This window comes from Plectropomus leopardus, chromosome 13 (assembly GCF_008729295.1).
Source record: "Plectropomus leopardus isolate mb chromosome 13, YSFRI_Pleo_2.0, whole genome shotgun sequence".
Classification (NCBI taxonomy): domain Eukaryota; kingdom Metazoa; phylum Chordata; class Actinopteri; order Perciformes; family Serranidae; genus Plectropomus; species Plectropomus leopardus.
The window spans coordinates 7590977-7611707 of NC_056475.1; the positions used below are offsets into that span (position 1 = coordinate 7590977).

At 37.6% G+C, this 20731-nt stretch overlaps 1 protein-coding gene across 2 annotated transcripts; it reads right to left on the reverse strand.

Moving 5' to 3' along the window:
* Positions 1–1533: 1533 nt before the first annotated feature.
* On the reverse strand, positions 1534–18747 carry LOC121952810 (cullin-5). Of its 2 annotated transcripts, none has more exons than XM_042499651.1 (19): positions 18708–18747; positions 15796–15905; positions 15605–15704; positions 14716–14892; positions 14483–14624; positions 13769–13914; positions 11338–11418; positions 10749–10842; positions 9036–9166; positions 7724–7831; positions 7553–7617; positions 7325–7457; positions 6502–6633; positions 6237–6360; positions 5282–5457; positions 5008–5169; positions 4060–4178; positions 2904–3027; positions 1534–2722 (listed from the first exon to the last, which is right to left on the reverse strand). In XM_042499651.1, exons 1-19 carry the CDS (start codon positions 18729–18731, stop codon positions 2528–2530), a joined length of 2343 nt encoding a protein of 780 aa, XP_042355585.1. In that variant the 5' UTR covers positions 18732–18747; the 3' UTR covers positions 1534–2527. The 2 variants fall into 2 exon arrangements, with proteins under 2 accessions (XP_042355585.1, XP_042355584.1); XM_042499650.1 differs by having other exon boundaries at positions 10704–10842.
* Positions 18748–20731: the final 1984 nt, after the last annotated feature.

The following is a 20731-nucleotide window of genomic DNA, read 5'->3' on the forward strand; positions in this document are numbered from 1 at the left end:
CATACTTTGTAGCCTTTAAGAATACACTGACCTTTTTAGACGTTTAGTTAAAAAGGGTTACTTATTTTACATGAATGAATATTTCTAAGGGTAAAATAATTATGTTAAGAATGTCTTAAAATCCATCCAAAAGAAGATCATTGAGTAAACAGGCAAAAACAAGTTTGTGTCACACAGAAGTCAAGATGTTCAGATACTCACTAAGCAGAAACCTGCATTGAGGGAGTTTGATGGTCTCGGAGGGTTAACGGCTGATGTGGTTACTGTTCACCTCTGAACCTCCTGCTGGGAGAAAAAAGATTAATGTTCATTCAGTTAATGAGATGAGAAACACAATTATGCAACAGCGGAGAACAGCAGAGTTCACTGTTTAAATGTAAATCTGGTTAATTATTGGTGACAAATCATTGATGTGGAAAGCACTGATTTCTGAGATTGAAAGACAAAAATAAGTAACTTACACTGCAGGACAGCATGTCATCCTCTTAAAATATGCAGCTATTTAAAAAATCAATTAGAAGACAACGTAAAAAGTTGTATTTTTAGGCAAAGAACAGAGGTCGAAGGCTGAAAAAGAAGAAAATGTGGCATCGGCTCCAAAGAAATTTAGCTTCTCTGAGGCCAGCTAGCCATTCATCTCACGTGTGTAGAACTGCAAACTGGATATAACACTATAATTATGTCTGAGTTGAACTGAACTGAATTTAAATTCATTTTGAACATTTGAAGAAAAAGAAAGAAAAGAATTAAAATATAAACATACACATACATATCCGAAAAGGAGTGGGAAGAAGTGCAACTTATTAAATACCACCCTTACTCCATCAGTTATTTAAAAATAATTGACCCACTTCCATTTTTATACAGATTGAATTTACTTAAACTATATATAACTATATGTAAACATATTTTCATTGTTACAGTGTAGCTGAATTGTGCAACAAATTCAACAGTTTCTATTTTACTCTTTCTTTTGTGTGTGTGTGTTTTTGTCTTATTTATTTACTTGATTTCTTGTATGTTGGATAGCGAGGATGGGATAGGGGTATTTCATCTGATGTTTGGTAAGTTCAGCTAACACATTCACTGATGCATCTGTCCTGCATTTTGGAATAATAAATGACATCTGCATTTTTTGTTTTAAGATAAAAACCCTCAGAAATAAAGTTTTCAAAAAATGCACCATTAGCTCAGTGCTTTAGCTCAAATAATGGTCATTACTTCTTGTTCTTACATCTTTTGTCTGGGCCTCTCAGACATTCATGTTTTATTCAAATTTAAGATTGTTTATGCCTTTTAAGGCCTAATACTTATAAAATTGTGTTTGAGACTTACTGATGATCTGCAGACACCCTGCAGTCTCGCTAAGCAAAGTTAAGCAGCTGCAGCTTCATATTTAATGAGCTGACATAGGTGTAATCAATCTTCCCATCCAACTCTATGCAATAAAGTTAATTGCCTTAAATGTTTAAATATTACATTAAATGTTAAATAATTGGGGGAAAATAGAGATTAAGGGGAATTGTTCACCTGAGCTTGGACGAATGACAAGCCTGCGAGTTGTTTTATAATAAGGTGCTGTTTATTTAATCATTTTATTATTCACATCTCATGGTTCACTCTCCTATAGCTTTGAACTGTAGTATTTACCACGTGTAATACTGACCTCAGCCTCTTCTCCCAGACTTCCTGCAGAAAAGAAAGCGTTTGCAAACATGAGCTGAGCTCCCCGTTTGCCTCCAACACCACCTCTGTCCCTGGGTACATTTGGTTTTGGGAAAATTGATTCTGGATTATAGCAATATGCTATTTTTTTTTTTTTTTTTTCACCCAGGGACAGAGGCCTGACGGGGTTTGGAGCTGGCTCTACGGTTGCTGTCTGGTTTAGTCCTGCAAACTGTGAAGTGCTTATCTGGCTCTTTATACAAACTGAATGTCCGGATTAAGTGTTTGATCACTTTAACTGTGACTGCGGAGAGTCATGACAGCATCAGGGCGCCCCGCGACAAAAAACACCAACTCGGCTCGGTTAAAGCAGCGTCGCCTTTGAGTGAAGAGGGCAGCGTTTTTGTTCAAGGTTCAGATGGTCTGGGTTTGGATTAAAAATGGACTGCAGATATTTTGAGATCCAAAGTTCCTCGGCTTTTCCTGTCAGCATGCCTTTTAGACTTGCGCAAGCTCTGAGCAGGAGTGTTGCGGTAGCTATCCAGATGACACACCATGGCATCGAAAACAGACCATTAACAATTAACAGCCTCATCTGGACAGCGAGGAAACTCCCTCAATCTAAAAACAGTTATAACCACTTGGTGCAGACTCCCACTGCAGCTTTTTTTTTTCTTTGTACAACTTTAAGGCAGGAAGTTCCACTTTTTTTTAAATAGGTCTCAGTCTTAAATTCATGCCTCCCTGCACAAGAATGGATTTTATTTTTAAATAGAGGACGGGGAGCCTGGAAGTATCCTAGTGTCCATCAGGCCTGATCCACTGAAACCAAAGTCAACACGAGTCATCCCGATGTGCTGTGCTATGCCATGTAGATGAAGGTGTTTAAATCGGTCTCATCCCGCTTTATGTACTTGTGATCTATCAGCCACTCGATCTGCTCCTTGATCATCTTCTTCTGTGGTAAAAACATGTTCTTTAGGATCTCCACCAGCTCCGTCTGCAGCTGGGCGTTGTTGATGCGCTTCCTCATCTTCATGATCTGGATTATGGCCTCCTGGAGAAACGATAACAAAATGTACCGTAAAACAGATGGATTATGTTGAAGTTTATCCAAACACAACCACAGGTGTCTGCTGATGGGAAATGGAAATGAAACCACTTATTCACAGTTGGTGGTGTTACATAACAGCAGAGAGACCAGCAGTATCTCCACCTGCATGCTGAGAGCTGCATACCTGCGTTCTTAGTATCCTGAGCTGGACGATGCCCTCATTCTCCTCCTCTCTCATTCGCTCTGTGGTGAGCTGCAGCCGACCAATCAGGTTAATCTTCCCCCTTTTCTGAACCTTTGAGTTTTTTCTGTAGAGTTGAATTTTAAAAAGACAAACAAACAAAGGCCCTAAGTCAGAGATTTTTAAGCTGCTTTTGGGGGCCACTTCTGCACAAGGACATGGTGCCAGGGGCCAATTACTAAACAAACTTTGAATAAACATAACATTAGTTTTCAGAAAAAAATGAATTGCCAGTTTCAACCAATGTTTGCTGACCTCATAACAGCAACCTCACACAGGTCAGGTGTATGCAGGGGCGTCTCCAGGATTCAGGGACATTCAGCACTTAGCCTGGACCTCTCTCCTCCCCTGGCATTTGTTTTTAAACAAACTCTATCCTGATGCTTTTTATGCACTCTGGCACATTATGTACATCCAAAGTACAAAAAAGAATCGCAGTGTGACTCAATTAATTTTCATTGTAAAATTAATGCACCCTAAAGCAGGTCAGATTTGGCTCACGGGCTTTAAGTTGACTATCGCCGCCTGAGGTCAATGTACAACACGTGTCTACAGTTTTTAAATTGAGTAACAGCCAAAAGTCACACCAGTTTATTCTGACTTATTTTCCATTAGCGGCAAATAAAATCTGTAAACAAAGCAATGTTTAGCACATAGTTGAAAGATAACAGAGGAATCCTACAAGCACAAAACGGTTTTAACCAGGGGTTCATTGCACTTAAGTGCAACACTGCTGATAAATTAAAGTCTGTCGACCATGTGGAATGCTGCAGTCATCTTGCAGCAGCTTTTCTTTGACCACATCCACGTTTGTGTTTCACAGCATCAATGCGAATGCACTCTATTTAATGCTAATTGTGTCACAAGTGTGCAGGGCGAGGCATTAACAAGTTTGCTTGGACTCTTGTTAATTTGAATTGTTAGTTTGGCGACTGTGGCTAAACACAGATTTTGACTGCCATTCACAAGCAAGTTCCCTCCTTAATTATCCCAGCAAGTTTTTTCATGCTGCAGATTGAAGCTAGCATGTTGCAAATGTAGTGAGAAGAGATTGCAGAAACAATAAAGCACTAAACCCAGCAGTGTAACGTTTCCTTACATGAGAGAAAACTCCTGGTTGACGTAGAATAGTGTTCCTTCTGCAAAGTCTTTGGGTGAAGACACCACCGGGTCGTACGACAACACCTGCCGCTTGAGTTTGGGAAACGCCACAAGAGACTGAGACAGAGAGAAAAACATGGTGGTTCAGGGGAAGGAGGTACAACGAAATCATATTAATAAATCATCAAAAACAAGCTACCTCAAATGGCCTCAAAATGCAATGCTTATCTATCTACCTACCTACAAATCTATCTGGCTGCCTGAAATTCCTTAAATAAATTCATGTTTATTAAGTTATTTCATGTATAAAACCAGCTATCATTTTAAAACAATGTTACACTGATCGATGACACCAGAAATTTCATGTCATATCTAAAAGCATATGAGAAAAATTAATCTGCAAACACGGATAAAAGCCATCCCAAAAAATGAATAAACCAATACCAGTTTGATTAAAATTTCCCTATTTTGCAAAAATAATCCTTCATGACGGGCAGATTATAAAACAATGGGCCGCTGGGCATAGACATATAAAAGGGCCCTCCACATTTCCACCAAAGGACTCTTTATTTTGTTATTATTTGTTATCTTATGTCTCTTGATAGCCATTTAATGTCTTTTTTTGGTCAATTTTTGTTGCTTTTTGTTTGTTGCGCCTCTTTTTGTGATCTCAGTCATTTTGTGTCCCTTTGAGTGAATTTTGTGTTTTTCTTCTAGTAATTTTGTGTCTTTTTTGGTTACTTTGTAGTCGTTCCTGTGTCTTTTCTTTTTGTTATTTTGCCCCCTTTTTGTGGTATTTCTGTTTCTTTTTGGTTGTTTTACCTCCTGTTTGTAGTTTGCAGTCATTTTGTGTCTTAGGGTTGTTCTGCCCTTTTATGTAGTTTTTTGAGTTTATGTTTTTTAATGAAAATCTCTCCCTCTCTCTCTCTCTATCTTCCCCATTTACCCAGAGAGTGCGTCGCAGCTCGGCGTCCGGTAGCTCCGTGGCTAGCTTGAGGTTTTCAAAGCTGATCCTCTCTCTGGGCCTCTGGTTCCATGCGAACAGCACAGCCAGCTGGAAGGTGGTCACCTCCAGGTCATACTGGCCCACCTCGTTCTTAAAGGTTATCTGGAGAAAGGACATTTTAATCAGTCACATAAAATAAAGAGCTGCTGCTTAATCGTATGGCTTTCTCAGTCATGCGTAGTTTGTTTGTGTGTTTCACATCTGGTACACTCACAATGCCGTTGGACATGAGGTGATGCCAGTGAAGCTTCCTGCCGCTGTGGTTCTTCTTGTAGAAATCTTCTACCTCCGGTATCAAATCTTCCAGCTCTGTAGGCAGAGAGACGAAAACCTTTTCGCTGCTCCTCGACCAGGCTCCAGCATTCAGGATCTTTATGTTGACAGAGTCAGCTGGATGGAGAACATACAGACATGTAAGTTTCTGAATGACAAAAGCCGATAACGTTAGAACGTCTTAGACTTGGGCAAAAATACATCTTGAACCACACAGGTGGACATACAGAACGATGTTATTATTACAAAGTTTGAACACTTGCATTTAAGTTTTTGTCATGAATTTGCCTGCGTGGAACTATTTTGGACTACTGTTATTTTGGAAATATGCATGTTTGCTTTCTTAGGTGTGAGGAACCATAACACTCATTTCTGCAAGCTAAATATAAAGCTAGATCAAAGATTTCTTGCATAAAGACAGGAAAAGGGAGAAAACAGCTAGCCTGGTGATTTAATATATCATATCTTGTTTGTTTAAAGTGTAAAAAAAAAAAAAAAAAGCTACATTTTGATTTTAAGGTGGTCACATGGACTCCACTGCACTCAGTTGCTGGTTGTCAAAAAAACAGTACAACTGCAGCTTGTCCTCTTTAAATTACTGTTTATAAAATGATTAAGAAAATGAGATATAACATGTTACAACTGAGCATGAGAGATGGTGTTTGTACGCACACAGATAAAAAAAGTGGAATCTCACTCGTGGCAAGAAAGCAAAAGTCCCAAAATGTTAAAAACTAACTTCAAAGTTCTATCATCAATGAAAATGTGATTAATGATGAATCATTTGACTCATTTTTTAAGTAAAAATTAAAAATATTTCCTGATCACAGCTGCTCAAATGTGAGAAAGACTGTCGCCTGCATCATAGGTTACTAAGTGTGAGTGAGACCTCTTACCTGGTAAAGCGAGCTTGTTATGTTTATGCATTTCTTTGAATGACTGGTTGAGGTCCTCTGACACCTTGATGTCTTGAAACATGCGAGCCAGCTTGTTGACATAGTCAGCTGGCATTCCTACTTCCTGTTAGGATGCATCACAGTTTGTGCAAGTGATAAAAAAAAACAAACGACATCCTTGAATATTTCTCCCTTCATATTTTTTCAGCTAAACCTGATGTTCATGATGCAAAATAAAAGCAACTTTGTTCCACTGAGATCTTACCCTGAGCCACTCCACCATGTTCTCTTCGATCTCGCTGTCGGCTGAGATGTCCAGGATGAGTCGACGGGTCAGGTGGGCTTTGTGGTAACGCATGAACACGTCTTTGTTCTGGACATACTTCAGCACTAACAGCTGCACAGAATAAGCACACAGATTGTTACTGAAGAACACATTATATGTACACGAGGTACAGGGATTTAGACGATCACCAGGTGTTTACAGAGGTTACTGTTTATTTATTTGGTTACTTAACAGTTGTTTTTTCCTAGTTTTATTCTCTTTTTTCTGTAAATAATGAAACTATGAAAAAAGGTAGATACTTGATTTTGGGTAGTTGGGTTTATGCATATATGTTGTTATGTTTTTAAAATTCAGTGACTTAAGGAGAAGGGGTAGGATTAAATAAATCTGTACTTCTTCTCACTCCTTTTCAAATATGTAAACCAAATCATCATGTGTTTGACAATTTCTTTTGCTTTATATTTTTCACTGTCTGTAAATATCTGTCTGTCAGCATGTTTGTACTATCATTTCTCAATTTTCTTTTTTCATGTTTGAAATAAATCAAATCAAATCAAAATCAAATAAAAAATTAGCCCCTCTGCCCTTTGCATTGCTGCACCTACTTGAACCAAAATAGCAGTCTGTGCGCCCAACATCTGGCCGTTGTGATTGTGTGATTAAAATAGAGCCCAAACTACTAAGACTCTTACTACCTAGACTGAATCAAATGACCAAGAATTCAAAACATGTTTGAAACGACTTCCAATCCACTTGTCAACTTCAATGATCTTTCAATGAATGAACGACAATCCAGGCGTACCACTTCCTTGAGCTTGGCCTCTATCTCTTCAGACGTGAGCTTCTTGCTCAGTGGAGTTTTCCTCAAGAGCATGTCACAGTAGTTGGCCAGCAGCTCTGGACACTTGGACTCTGGTTGAGTTTTCAGACCTACCCTGTAAAAAACAGAAGAGAAAAACAGTAAAGTTACACACTGTTCCCTTCATCATTTAGCAGAAAAATCTAATTACATACAGGAAGCATCTCTTACCCTTTCTGCTTCATAGGAAGTTCTAATTTAAATATAGTTGCATCATTCACAACAGCTTTATACGCCTGCAAAGAAAAACAGGACCGTGATCAGTTCAGAGCATCTTCTGACAGGTGCATCCCACGATGGCACAGAGTCGTTAACGGAAGAGTTAGAAAAAGCGGAGCTCACTTTGTCTCGAGCTGTCAGGAAGCGAGGGTCGTCCTGAAAAGCCTCTTTCACCAGTCGGCTGAAGCGGTTAAACAAGGTAAGCAGCTGCTCGACATATTTCTCTGAGTCCTGCAACAAAGAACAAAAGGGAAAAACAGTCAAAATGATCAAAGTTCATTCTCAATCTTTAATAAAGAAGTTTGACAGATTAATCTAAGCTCAGGGTTCGCTTACTATTTTAATTAGCTGATCCATGAGGTGCGATTAAAGCTTCACAAAAAGCCAGTGGGGTGAACTTTAGTTATGATTACTTTGTAAATTCAGTGCTACATCTCACATATTATGCATCTTTAAGTGTGAAAATTTAACTTAAGTCGATTTGATACATCAGTACCAGAGCAAGGCTGCTAATGTTTTATTTCCACACGACCATGGATGTTAAAATCCAAACAATTACAATACAATTTTACTGCCCTAATACCCATTGCAAATCAGTTTGTCTGCTAAGGTAAAAAAGCACCACACGAATCAATTTTTAAGGGATAAGCCAGGAACAAAACAGACTGATTCTGGTTTAACAATTCAGGGAAAAAAGTCTGACAGGGCAACAAACATGAACAGAATATTCTTGACTAGTAGACACCATCTTGCAATGCGATCACTCCGGTCTCCGGTGATCCGCATCATAAAACGAATGTGAGCCAGGGATGTGAAGCTGGGAGGGGCAATAGTCAAATATACAAATAATGCAGATGTAGTCCCATACCAATAGACTAGCATTAAAAAAAAGATCAAGGGCTCAAGTGTAGAACTAAATGTCAATTACAAAAAGATTTTCAGTTTGCAGAAGTAAAGTAAAAAGTCAAGTAAAAAAAAGAAAACAAAAAACAACTGGACACCAATACACAGCATTGGAGCCAAAACAATGAGCGAACAGCAAAGGAGTGATGATATCATGATCCCAGATCTCAGTCATTACTTTAGTGAGTACAATGCTATCAGACATGATGGCCAAAACCCTGAAAATAACTTGAACTGGGATTTCCTCAGCCAAAATCCAGCCATCCGTGACTTAAAACCAATGTAGGCCAGGGACGTAAAGTGTCCTGGCTTGGACCACATTTTTCAAACTCAGCTTTGTTTTGATCTCATCTACAAAATTTTTGTGACTGCATCTTGCACAGTGGTGACAAAACTGTCCACAGACATGTCTGACTGTGTCTATAAACACCTAGAAAAATTCTCAAAAATGCTGTTGTGTGGAATTTCCCGCTGGACTCAATTTGCATTAATCAGGTGTTAATTTCCCGCCTCGAGTGTGTGTGGCACTTACAGAAGTGATCGTCTCTGCTGTTGCCACCATGTCGGCCAGGCCGGCACTCATGATGTGCTCCTCCAGGTCCTTCAGCATGGGCTCGATGCCGCTCGGCACTTTGTCCATGAGGGAGAACATCAGATGAAGCTCTGTGATGGACGGAAAAGCAAAGTTTTCACTTTTTAGGTAAAAATTACGATTCTGACTCCACAGGAGACTAATGGTCAATGTGACACGGCTGCAGAGGTTACAAACCTATAAAGACACTTAAGATGCTGAAAGAAACTTAATTCTGATGTCACTTAAAATTTAAGCTTAATTTTAGTGTTGTTTAGATATTCTCACATCAGGCTCGTGTCACAGCGAAATAAGGAGCCTTGAACTGCTGCACCAGTGCACACCGCCATCTTATCTAGCAGTAGAATTGTAAGCAGACATATTGAATACTGAGCTTTTATCTGGCAGCTGCATTATAAAACTAGAAGAGGATGAGCTACTTTAAAATCCATTACTGTGGACGCCCTTTGCCCATTTGTTCAATCAAACTGTAAGAGCACAGACCTGAACACAGACACACACAAATGTAAAAAACACAATGACGGGTGATTTATGCAGTCCAGAAACAGAGCAGTTATAAAAATGTTCTTCAATAGATAACAAAATGTAACCTTAAAATCAAAATGTCATTTCAGCAAGTGGATTTTAAGCATCTGTCACATGTAAATGTTAGACTGTATTTTAATCACTACAGCTACCTATGTATGAAAATTGGCTTCTTTTGCTAAATTAAAAAAAAAAAAAAAAGTCTTGGTATCTGTAACTAAATTAATCAGCACTAGAATCAAAATCATTTTTAGAGTTTACATATTAACCATAATCTTTATGACCCTTCTCAAAAACTCAAGGGTACAAATGTTCATAAATGTGCAGGGAGTTTCAATGAAAACAGATGAATACTGGAAGACATTGTGAAAAGAAGATTACAAAACAGACACATATATTCTGAAAATCTCCTGTCCTTGGTCACATTTGGAGTGAAATATTCACATTATGTTGTTTTTTTACATTATAGGTTATTTGGTTTACAGCTCTATAAATATTAGATTGCATAATAATAATACTACAATAATAACTACTAATAATAATACTAACTAATAATAATAATAATGAGCTTTGCAAACATGATCTGCTAATAGTTAATTATAATAGAAAGATGTGATACTCAAAGTAACTTAAAAGCTAGAAAAAAATTAATTCTGGTCTGGTTTCCCAAAATGTATTGTCGATTTTCGGACATTTTCGGGATTACTGTAACTTCAGCCTGTATTTGCTTCAGTTTTTGGCAAACTAGCGCCATTAAAGTATGCAGAATTAACTATTAGCAGATCATGTTTGCAAAGCTCTGATGGGTGTCAGCTTTTCTTGGATTTTTTTTCTGACAAAAACAAAAACATGATGATTTTCAGGCAAATTGCTGAGTTGCAAATGACGTCTTTTCCGATAATTTCAAGCTGATTTCTGAGATATTTGGGGAGGACAGTCAGTTTAAGCATGAATACTCTGACTATCCACAGCGTATCATCACACAATGATTTAAGACGAGTGGTAACAGCAACATATGGATGTTCCACAGGTGTTCAGATGCTGGACAGGAAGGTTTGGTCAGGGCTATTTCCTGGTGCAAACCTGAGCTGGCTGAGCCTTTGGTGGGAGCCGTCCGGCCGTACTCACTCTCTGTCTCATTTCGTTTGATCATGCCTGGACACTCGGCTAAGATGGTCTCCTTGAATGATGTAACCAGCGCATTGACGCAACACTCCATTAACTGGGAAGATAAACAGAACAGAACCACGAAGGTGAATCGAGTTGCTGCATTCGTTTGTTCATCAACAAATAGCTGCAGTATATAACTCCTTCTAAAACCATAAATTATATTTTACATTATGGTTCGTGTAGAGCTAAGACAAGATCAAAGGTAATTAATGCACATTTGAGACTGTTATCTGTCTTCAAATGTTCAGAAAGAAAGGAAATAAGCATATTTTCCTAAATGTTAAACTATTGTTTTAATACATAAAAAAGAAATGAAGGTTACCTTTATTTAAAAAAGGTGGAAAAAACACTTACATTAAACATAGATGCACAAAAAATAAAACCTATAAAAACAAACAAACAGGAATACAAACAAGTGTGGAGACTGAAGATATTTACGTAATGACACACCTAAACAATGGAGTTGCACTCTGGAAAACTGTAGAACTGAAACTGTAGAAATAAAATCGGCAAAGTAAGATACACCACACTCATGTGTGATACCCACTGCTTGTACAGAGTTGCAGTCACGCCTCGTCTCCAGATATCGCAGTGCACGTTTCTCCTCTTCCCTCAGCTTCGAATCAGCCTGGTGGAAACACACACCAGTACATGCACATTTAGTTATTACATTTATACACTTAACTGGATCTGAAATACAGAAAAAAACTCATGGTATACAATGTCAAAGAAACTGAAAAAGGTCACAGTATAGCATGTCGAAAAAAGTCATTGTATAGTATGTCGAATGTCATATGTCACAGTATAGATAAGAAACACATCAAAAAGGGTTATGCATGTACACAATTGCTATTTCAGTTGTGAAGCCTAAAATTATTTGTGCCGAAACCAAGAGGAGAGGTAAGTACGTCTCTGTAAATCTCTACCAGAATAATATACAAATTTGAACTCATCTTAATTAACTGTCATCAACCTTAAACACATTAGCAAACAACCACAGAATATGGTTTTATTAAAATTATTTGCAAATAGCAAATAGCATGCAAGACTTTAACTCAACCTTTAACTTATCTGTGTGCTTTATTTTGTTTTGCCCAAATAGTTTGGGGGATAAAAAAATAACCTTAAAGGATGTCAAAAGCATACACACTTTGACTCTAGCAGTGTTTGGATGCCAACAATCAGTCCAGAAAACCTCCTCAAAGAAGAGCATTTCCCAAATTCACATAAATAATGTTCAATACAAGAGTTACTTCAAAGGTTTTACTGTAGAAATCCTGCAGAAAAGGGTCTCTGGAGAGACTGAGCTAATATGGCCTGATCTACACTGACTTAAAGTGTTAAAGCTTGACCAAACTGTGACTGTTTTCTCAACAGAGACTGAACATTTCTGGCCCACGCTGTGCTTTAACACACACAATGCTTCAGTTTGGTCTGAGTAAGAGAGATAATGTGGAGAAGACAAGCATGAGATCAGCCGCCGCAGCCGATCACGCTGGCTGCCTGACTGTTTTCTCTTTGGATTCGTCCAACTGGCTTATTGCCAAGATCATCAAAACAGGGAATATGAGCAGCAATAGATGTCTCAAGTTTTTGCTTTGTGTTGTACAGATGTGACTGTTGGACAGCAGCTGTTATCTTTGATACAAAGAGAACTAAGGGTTGTTTTCTTTTAAGTGTGAGCAACGTGAAAGCGGGGAGCAACAAATAAACTCGAGTGGCTGGGAGGAGAGTGACCGATTACAAAAACGGTTTGAAAACGGAGCAGAAACTGCTGCAATTTCAATCCTTTCACATTATCAACTGCCAAGACGCAGGTAGCTATTATAAAAATCAATTTATGTACCGAATTCAGGACATTTTTCTCTATTTTTTTGTTAGTGATTGGCTAAAGAAATATTCCATAAACTTCCTGGAATTGTATCTCTTATAATGAAAGTTTGAAGTCCACGATGACGAGAAACATTCGCTCCATCGCAGCTACATCTCACACTGAGCCCACAGGAGCACACGCACACACACTTTTCACAGCAGCTTTAAAACTGTGAATACACCAAATGGCTGTGTAATAACTTTCCAAAAGTCATATGATTACATTTCTTTTTATCCCGTTTATGTGTGCAGGGAGCCAACAGAAAGTCTTACATGGAAATGCTCTCAACCAGTGCTCTGACAAATAGATCCACCACTCCAAAAAACCTGCCAACATGATGTGCATTTGGGACAAACAATATTCCAGAAGACACACCGATACGTTTAACCACGTTTTTGGAGGTAGTCGTCCATCCTGATAATCAGATCTATCACCACTGGTCATGATGAGCGGGTAGCTGTATTACCTGCTCAGCTGGGGGAGACCATGGAGCTCTATGGCCCCAAAAAGTCAGCAGTGTTAAAAAGCATGTGGAGATTATTTTGGCCTATGCCCAAAGTGAGCAACTTTAATAAGGACTGGGGTGCTATCTTGGAGCACAGTATCCAGTCAAGACCCCAAAAACTTGACTCAAAAGTGTTTCCCTATAAAATGAAATAGCCATGACTAAATGAGTAATAATCCCCGGAGGTGGAGTTAAAAAAGCAAAATTCTGCTAATCTGATTTATCAGGTCTGTGTATATGTAGTTTGATGAGATCTGATATTACGTTTTTAAACTTTTTTCAAAGATTGTTTTTGGCACTTGTCTTTATTAGATATAGGACAGCTTAAGCATGAAGGGGGGAGAGAGAGAGGGGATGACATGCAGCAAATGGCCGAGGCTGGAATCAAACCCACAGCCACTGCAGCGAGGACCTGGGACACCCACTGTACCAACTGAGCTACTGGGCGCCCCAGTGTTTGAAACTTTTAACCAGTCAGAATAACAGAAGAAAAAATACAGAAATCTCTGATGTTGAATAATCACAACTTTCCTTTTCCTCTTAAACTTTACTTTAAAAAAGTGTTTTCATCTGGGAAATACAACCATGAGTCATACTCACATATTTCATGTAGTTTTGGACCCCGTTTTGCTGGAGGTAGGCGGGCGCCTGTGTTCTGTAGAACCTCTCGGTAGAATCCATATACGCCTTCTCAAAGTTGTCCCTGTAGATCTGCAGCTTGTCGTCCGGGTTGGAGCACAGGTTCACTGCTCAGACAGAAAAGCACAGTCCCAATACAAAGAGATATATGGAGAGGTCAACATGTGTCTGTAGATATGCAGACAGATGTGCAATCTTAGGGTTAAATGTACAATATTTAAGAGACCAAAATAAAACATCATAACCACAGATCTGAGGAATGTGCTACAGGTGCTTGCAGGTACTCTGTGGAGGTTTTGACCACTAAAAGTGCTAATACATATTTTTAAGAGTAGGACCAAGTTTTTTTGTATCATGCATGCAAAAGGATGTTTGTGCAACTGAGCTTCTCTCCGGGAAAACACAATCCAGCCAGTGGCTTTATTCTACTCCACTGACCATCAGGAAGAAGATTACAAGCTATAAAACAAAGCGTTATTTAAAATATTATGCTTTTTAATGCTAAGCTTTCATGCAGTTGATTTATGACATTTTAATGCTTATTAAGGCCTTATGTTTATATTAACAGATTCAATGCCACTTAGGACTTTTAAGGATTAGCGGGAACCCTGCATAATGATTAAATTTACAGAGACAGGATGTGAATCTATTGTGTCTATCTCTTGTGTTACTCACCGTAGGATTCTCGCACTCCGATGACCAACTGGGAGTCAAACGCCTCTCCCAGCCTCTCAGCGTGGACGAGCTTCATGGCACTGTCCTGTAGCCTGTTTTTAATGTTGGAGAAGATGGACTCGTTCCATGTGTCCAACATCAGCTGAGAAGACAGACACACATAATAATCCGAATATGATGACAGTATACAACATGCTTATTTGAGTTTGCCCGTTCCTCCTGCTCCCCCTCACCTTGCGGACGATGCTGTCCTCCACGTTGGACTTTTTGTTGCTCCCTTGCTTGCCCATCAGAGTGATCTCCAGCTGACAGAAAGGCTTCGGCAAGATGTCACACTGTGTGAAGAACTTCCTCCACTCCACGATGTAGGCCTTCAGCAGCGCTGTGTCATCCTGGTGACTCAACACCCGCTTAGAAAGAGTAAGAAGCACAAGACACGGCTAATTAAAACCTGACACATTGGTCGCTTTTTTAACCCTCAGGGCTCCCTTTAATATTACACACGTTCTTATCGCTCTGCACACAAATGCGCTTTTCAAAATCAAGCTTTAAAAAAAAATTAATACGATTATCTGCTTTCAGTGAGTTCATTTTTTTAACTGTCAGTCCTAATTATAAATATCAAGTATTTGTTGATTTTCAGGATTTTAACGCTTTAAATGCCAGGTTTTTGCTTCTATGTTTTAAGAAGAAATTAATATTTTCAATATACTAGATGCAAAGTAGATTTTTTTTATTATTACAGCCTAGGATATATCAATGATTTGCAGCAACATTAATTGTGACGGTGCACCTTGTGGAAATAGCATGTATTTTCTCCATACCCTAACCCTAACCCTAACCCTAACCCAAAAAAAAAAAAAAAAATGAATTGCATGTTTTATGCTTTGATGGGATCAGGAAATTCCAAGATCAAACAAAAAGACGCAATCTTGCCTAAATGTATGCCATATGCATGAACACATACAAGATCATTAAAAAAAAAAAAAAAAAAAACAATGAAAAGTGCATAAAATGTGCCAAACAATCCTTTAAGGGTTAAACAAGAAGAAAAGTTTAGAGCAACAGCAACAGATACTTGTCTGCTCCGTAAGAACAGGGACATTAAGGTCACGGTCTTACTGCTTGTGCTTGTTTGATGAAATCTAGGATGTCCTCTTTGAGAGCCTGATGGATCTTAGCTGGACCTTTGTCATCCCACAGACACACAGCATGGACGTCTCTATGGAAACAAAAGGGGAAATAATCAGTTATCTTTTAAGAAAATGTACCTATGTTCACCTAAGCTTAAAGATGCATTCAGGTAAACTTACGAGAACAGGTCAAACCACTGCTGTTTAGTGACGGACTCCTGCCGTAACAGCTTCAGTACTATGGGACGCATCAGGTCCCATTTGTCCTCAAATTGAAGGGAGCCTTTGTTCTGGAAACAGACATGAAGTCAACCACATGAATTAAACTGTTCATGAGCTTGTTATTCAAACATCTGAAGCATTATCCACAATACAGCAAAAGAAAATATTAGGGTAAATCTCAATTTATATTTACCAATTAAAATTCATCCTGTGCAGAGTTACACTTTTTTCCAAACTCCTTTTGCACACCAATTCTACGCATGTTTGACTACATACTGTTAAAAATGACTAATGTAAATACATTAAAAATGGTCAATATGCATAGTAAAACTTGGTTTTTGAGTGTGCTCTTACAATGTAGACTGTTTTCCGACACACCAGCTCCAAAAAACGGAAATTAACTTTGTGTGGTGGTGAAAGAGCTACAGGAACACCTTGGAAAACATAGTAAATATTTTTTGTAAAAACATTTAACATGATCTGTCTTGATTAAACTGGCTGTTGGTTTCAAAAGTTGAACTGAATTGTTTATCAATTTCATTCTGTTCAATGATTTTTATGAAGCACTTTATCACAAATCACAATTTGCCTCAGAGGGCTTTACAGCATACGACATCCCTGTCCTTAGACACTCACATCAACTAAGGAAAAACTCCCCCCAAAACCCCCTATAACGGGAGGAAAATAAAAACGAAGAGCAACTGAGGAGGGATCCCTCCTCCAGGATGGACAGACATGCAAAAGATGTCATAAAGAACAGTAAAATTACAATATGTAAATCTTAACACAAATAGGTAAGTTGATTTCTTGAATAATACTGCAAAAATATTATACTATAGATCTGATTCAAACAGTGCTGGAAACCAGCCACCAGGCAAATGCTTGTAAAATACGCACAGTAAGTATCAGTACAAGTAAGTATAAGGTTTTTACCTATTTAATTTCAGTGTATGCCTTATCATAACATACATGCATTGTTATTTTATACACGTTTCTTTCCTGTTGCTGTTGGTGGTCTTTTTTGAAAGTGGACTGTTTTATATGGATGTGGCGTGGGTGGAAGAAGCCTATCCCAAATGTCCTACAGTGTGGGACAATCAGGGGACTCTTCAGTCTGGAATATTGATGGGGGTAGTAATTAATGCACTGGCCTGTCTGCCATACTGCACATATGGTTAATATTTTCCAAGCAAAAGCCTTGTGTTTTGATTGCAATGCCATTTTTGGAAATGCTGTTGTGTCGAAATCTGGAAGGGGTGGTGCAAAACTGACAAAGTATTTAAAAAAGTAGAAGTAGGGGGGGAACTGTTTTTTTTTTTTTTTTGTTTTTTGTAATTTTGGGCTTAGGTGAGAGACATACAACTAAATGGTAAATGGTAGTATTTTGTATTTATTTAATTTTTGTATTAAAACTATGGATAGGCAATATGGGCTACATCTCGATACATGATATATATATCTCGATATTTTTAAATTTCCTCAAAAACACTTCATGTATGCAAGAACTGGGAGACAAAATTGTACATTACATTTTTGTAATTCCCATTTTGTGATGTGATAATAATGTAAGAATAACTAACGGTACTTAATATTAACACATTTTCATGTTGATCAATACACATTAATAATGTACATATGACTAAATGGGTAAAGGCAAGTATTAAAACAAGTAGAACTATAAGTAAAAAATACATCACTTTACTGTGATGCAACCTTTAAAATCAGGAAAAATACCATTTATTCCAAACTATGATATAATGATATCCAATATCTAAGATGATATATTGTCTCATATCTTGCTGCGACAAAATATTTTTATATTGCCCAGCCCTACTCTGAACACAAAGTCCCTGCTTTAAATTCATATTTTCTTTAAAAATCTGTAAAATCACACAATTTAGCTAGCACTATAAAAACAGAAAAAACAGTTTAGTTTCCATAGGTCCTGTAACACATAATTGTTAAGGAGGATTTGCATTTTGTATTTTGGTGATACCTAAAGATCTCTGTGTTTGCTAACTGTATTGGCTCCAATACGACCTGCTTTTGATGTGAATAAAAAAAACGTTATTTATGGCGGAAGAAGGGTGATTAATTAGGGAAAACATTTATAGCTTTGGGGAGGGTCAGGATGGGAAAAAAAGGTCATGCTCCAGCATCCCCTTTCTTTGGTAAATAAAGTACGGTACCTAAGAGGGTCAGGTTTAGATAAGGATAACACAGATCGACGAGGAAACAGCCTTCAACACAACACCGGTACACCGCTGTAGTTAGTGTCTCCTCGCTGTGTCACCTCCCTGCTCCCCTGCTTGACGACACATCAAGTATGACTGAATTAACACACATTGCCACGGGTCCCCGTAACGCTAAGATTAGTTAGCAAGACAACAGCTGAGGATTATCGCTCACTCAATGCACAGAAACTGCTCCGACAGTTGCTCTCGGCAGCCTTTAGCATGTCTTTTCAGGGGATGGTCAGCTGCAGATTCATGTGCCACTGAAGTGACAGATGATATGAGATTTGTAGCTAGCGTGCGCAAAGATAATATTGTATTTAAGCTGACGTTGAGCTAACGATATGCCTCCTAACCGATATCGGTCCCTCTGTGTCTCCGTGTCTGTCCCTTTCCTTCATATTTAGTTAGCTGTGTTGTAGCTATTCTATTTAGCTAAATCAGTGATAAGTAGCTAATGTTAGCCAGATGTAACTTAACTGCTCGCAGCTAAAGTCAACACTGACAGCGCGGCCGTGTACAGGTGCTGTGGGCTGTTCGTTAATGTTAAAGCTAAACGCCGACACCACGCCACGCGGGTGACACGCACTTTAGCGAGCGTTAAATACAAAATAATTGAATTGAAGTGGGTCCTACCTTTAGCAAATTAGACGTCGCCATGTTCCCTCAACTTATCCTCTCGTAAAATCTCGCGTGAACTACACGGAGCGTGAGGATTAACCTTATCACATCACAGTCCTCTTTCTGCTCTCTTTCGTTATTAATAAATGTATACGTATATACATGAACAAATAACACAAGCATTTAACACTTAAATCCGTTGTGTTTTTGTATTATTTCGTTTATTGATGTCCCTCTGATTATTACGTTTTTATGAGTAATTTTATAATTGTCGTAACCCGTTTAACAGTGGTGGAAGAGGTATTGAGATCTTTTCCTAACCCCAAAATTGGATCAACACTTTTTTTGCAGTAAGTAGCTTGGCAAAAACTATATGTCAAATTGCAAAAATAGCAGATTTGAAAATTATCCTTATTATTATTGTCATTATTATTATTATTATTATTACATTATTATTATTATTATTATTATTATTTCATTATTAATAACGCATATTTTTCATATTTATAAATATTTATATTTTTAAAGTTACTCATTGCTTTTTACCTTTCTTTTTGATGCATGCTTCAGAATTATAAATATTATATTACTGGATATTAATATGAAAGGACCACTAATGTTGCAGCCTGTGAAAGCAAGATACATATTTGTTTGATTGTTGTGTAATGTTAGTTATATTTTTCTATTAATAATTGAAATCTGTAAAAAGTAACCATTAACTACAGCTGTTAAATAATTGTAGTGGAGTAAAAAGCACAAAATTTTCCTTCTGAGATGTAGTGGAGTAGAATTATGAAGTAGCATTAAATAGAAATACTCAAGCACTTTTGCAAACATAGTTAAATTAAAGCACTGTAGATGGTAAGTTATTATAAATTAGATAAACAATAAATTAATTCAACAGTTAAAGCCTTTGTATTTTTAAGTTGCTGTAATTTTTGGGGCTATTTATATCATTTACATACTCACATTTGTGGATTTTAATATTATGTAAACTACAGCTTAGTTTATTCTTAATTTTCCCACCACACTCTGGAACATACTCATAATTTTGTTAATACTTACTTATTTTTTGTTTTTATTCCCAAATTTCCAACAGACAGTAATGTAATGTAGCTTAAGCATTTACTCAAGTAGGCCTACCATTCTCAGTACAGTTTTGAGATACATATTCTTTACTTGAGCAATGTTGTTTATGTTACTTTATGCTTCTAATCCACATTTCAGAGAGAAATATTGTACTTTTTTAATCCACTTCAGCTTTAGTTACTTTTTACACAAAGATTTTACATATAAACATATGATGCTCTTATATTTTTCTGATTATATTTTTGTACTTTTACTTAAGTAAAGTTACTGGAATAGTAATTGACTATGGTATTTAAACTTTTACTCAAGGACCTGAACACTTATTCTATACTTATTAATGTAACTGTAACAACTCTTCACCTCAAAGTCCTTATTCATTCTTTAAATGAACTTTATCCCACTTTTGGCGCTCCCTAGAAACAGGTTATAGAGAAAGTGAGCACCAGGCAACTTGTAGGCCACGTGCAAATATTTGCACAGCTTCAAGGACAGTTATTGTTTCTTACAATCGGTTTGGTGTTTGTTATCATTCTCTCTCTGTCTGGCCATATTGGCTGCGAATGCTTTCTCACACTAGCAAGAAGGATTTTTACCGTCACATGAAGATAACAGACAATGTTTTGGTAAACAGTAGTGGTTTCATGGCAGACAAGAAAATTCTGAAGGGTGAAAAAAGATATGAAAAACCCTCTTGAGGATTCAATATATGTTTTAAGTAATATTTGCTTCGTGATGGAAGAAACTTAGATTGTTTAGTAGTACTAGGCATATACAGACCCAATTTTATGCAACTTTTAGTCACAACATTTAATAGACAAACCTTACACTTTCTCCAATAGACTACATTTGTTTGACAACTTTTGTTACTTTCCATATTACAGTTTTTCCATAACTTCCCTGTCCAGTAAAAAACACATGTAATCTTACAGAATATGATGCACTGCTTTAGA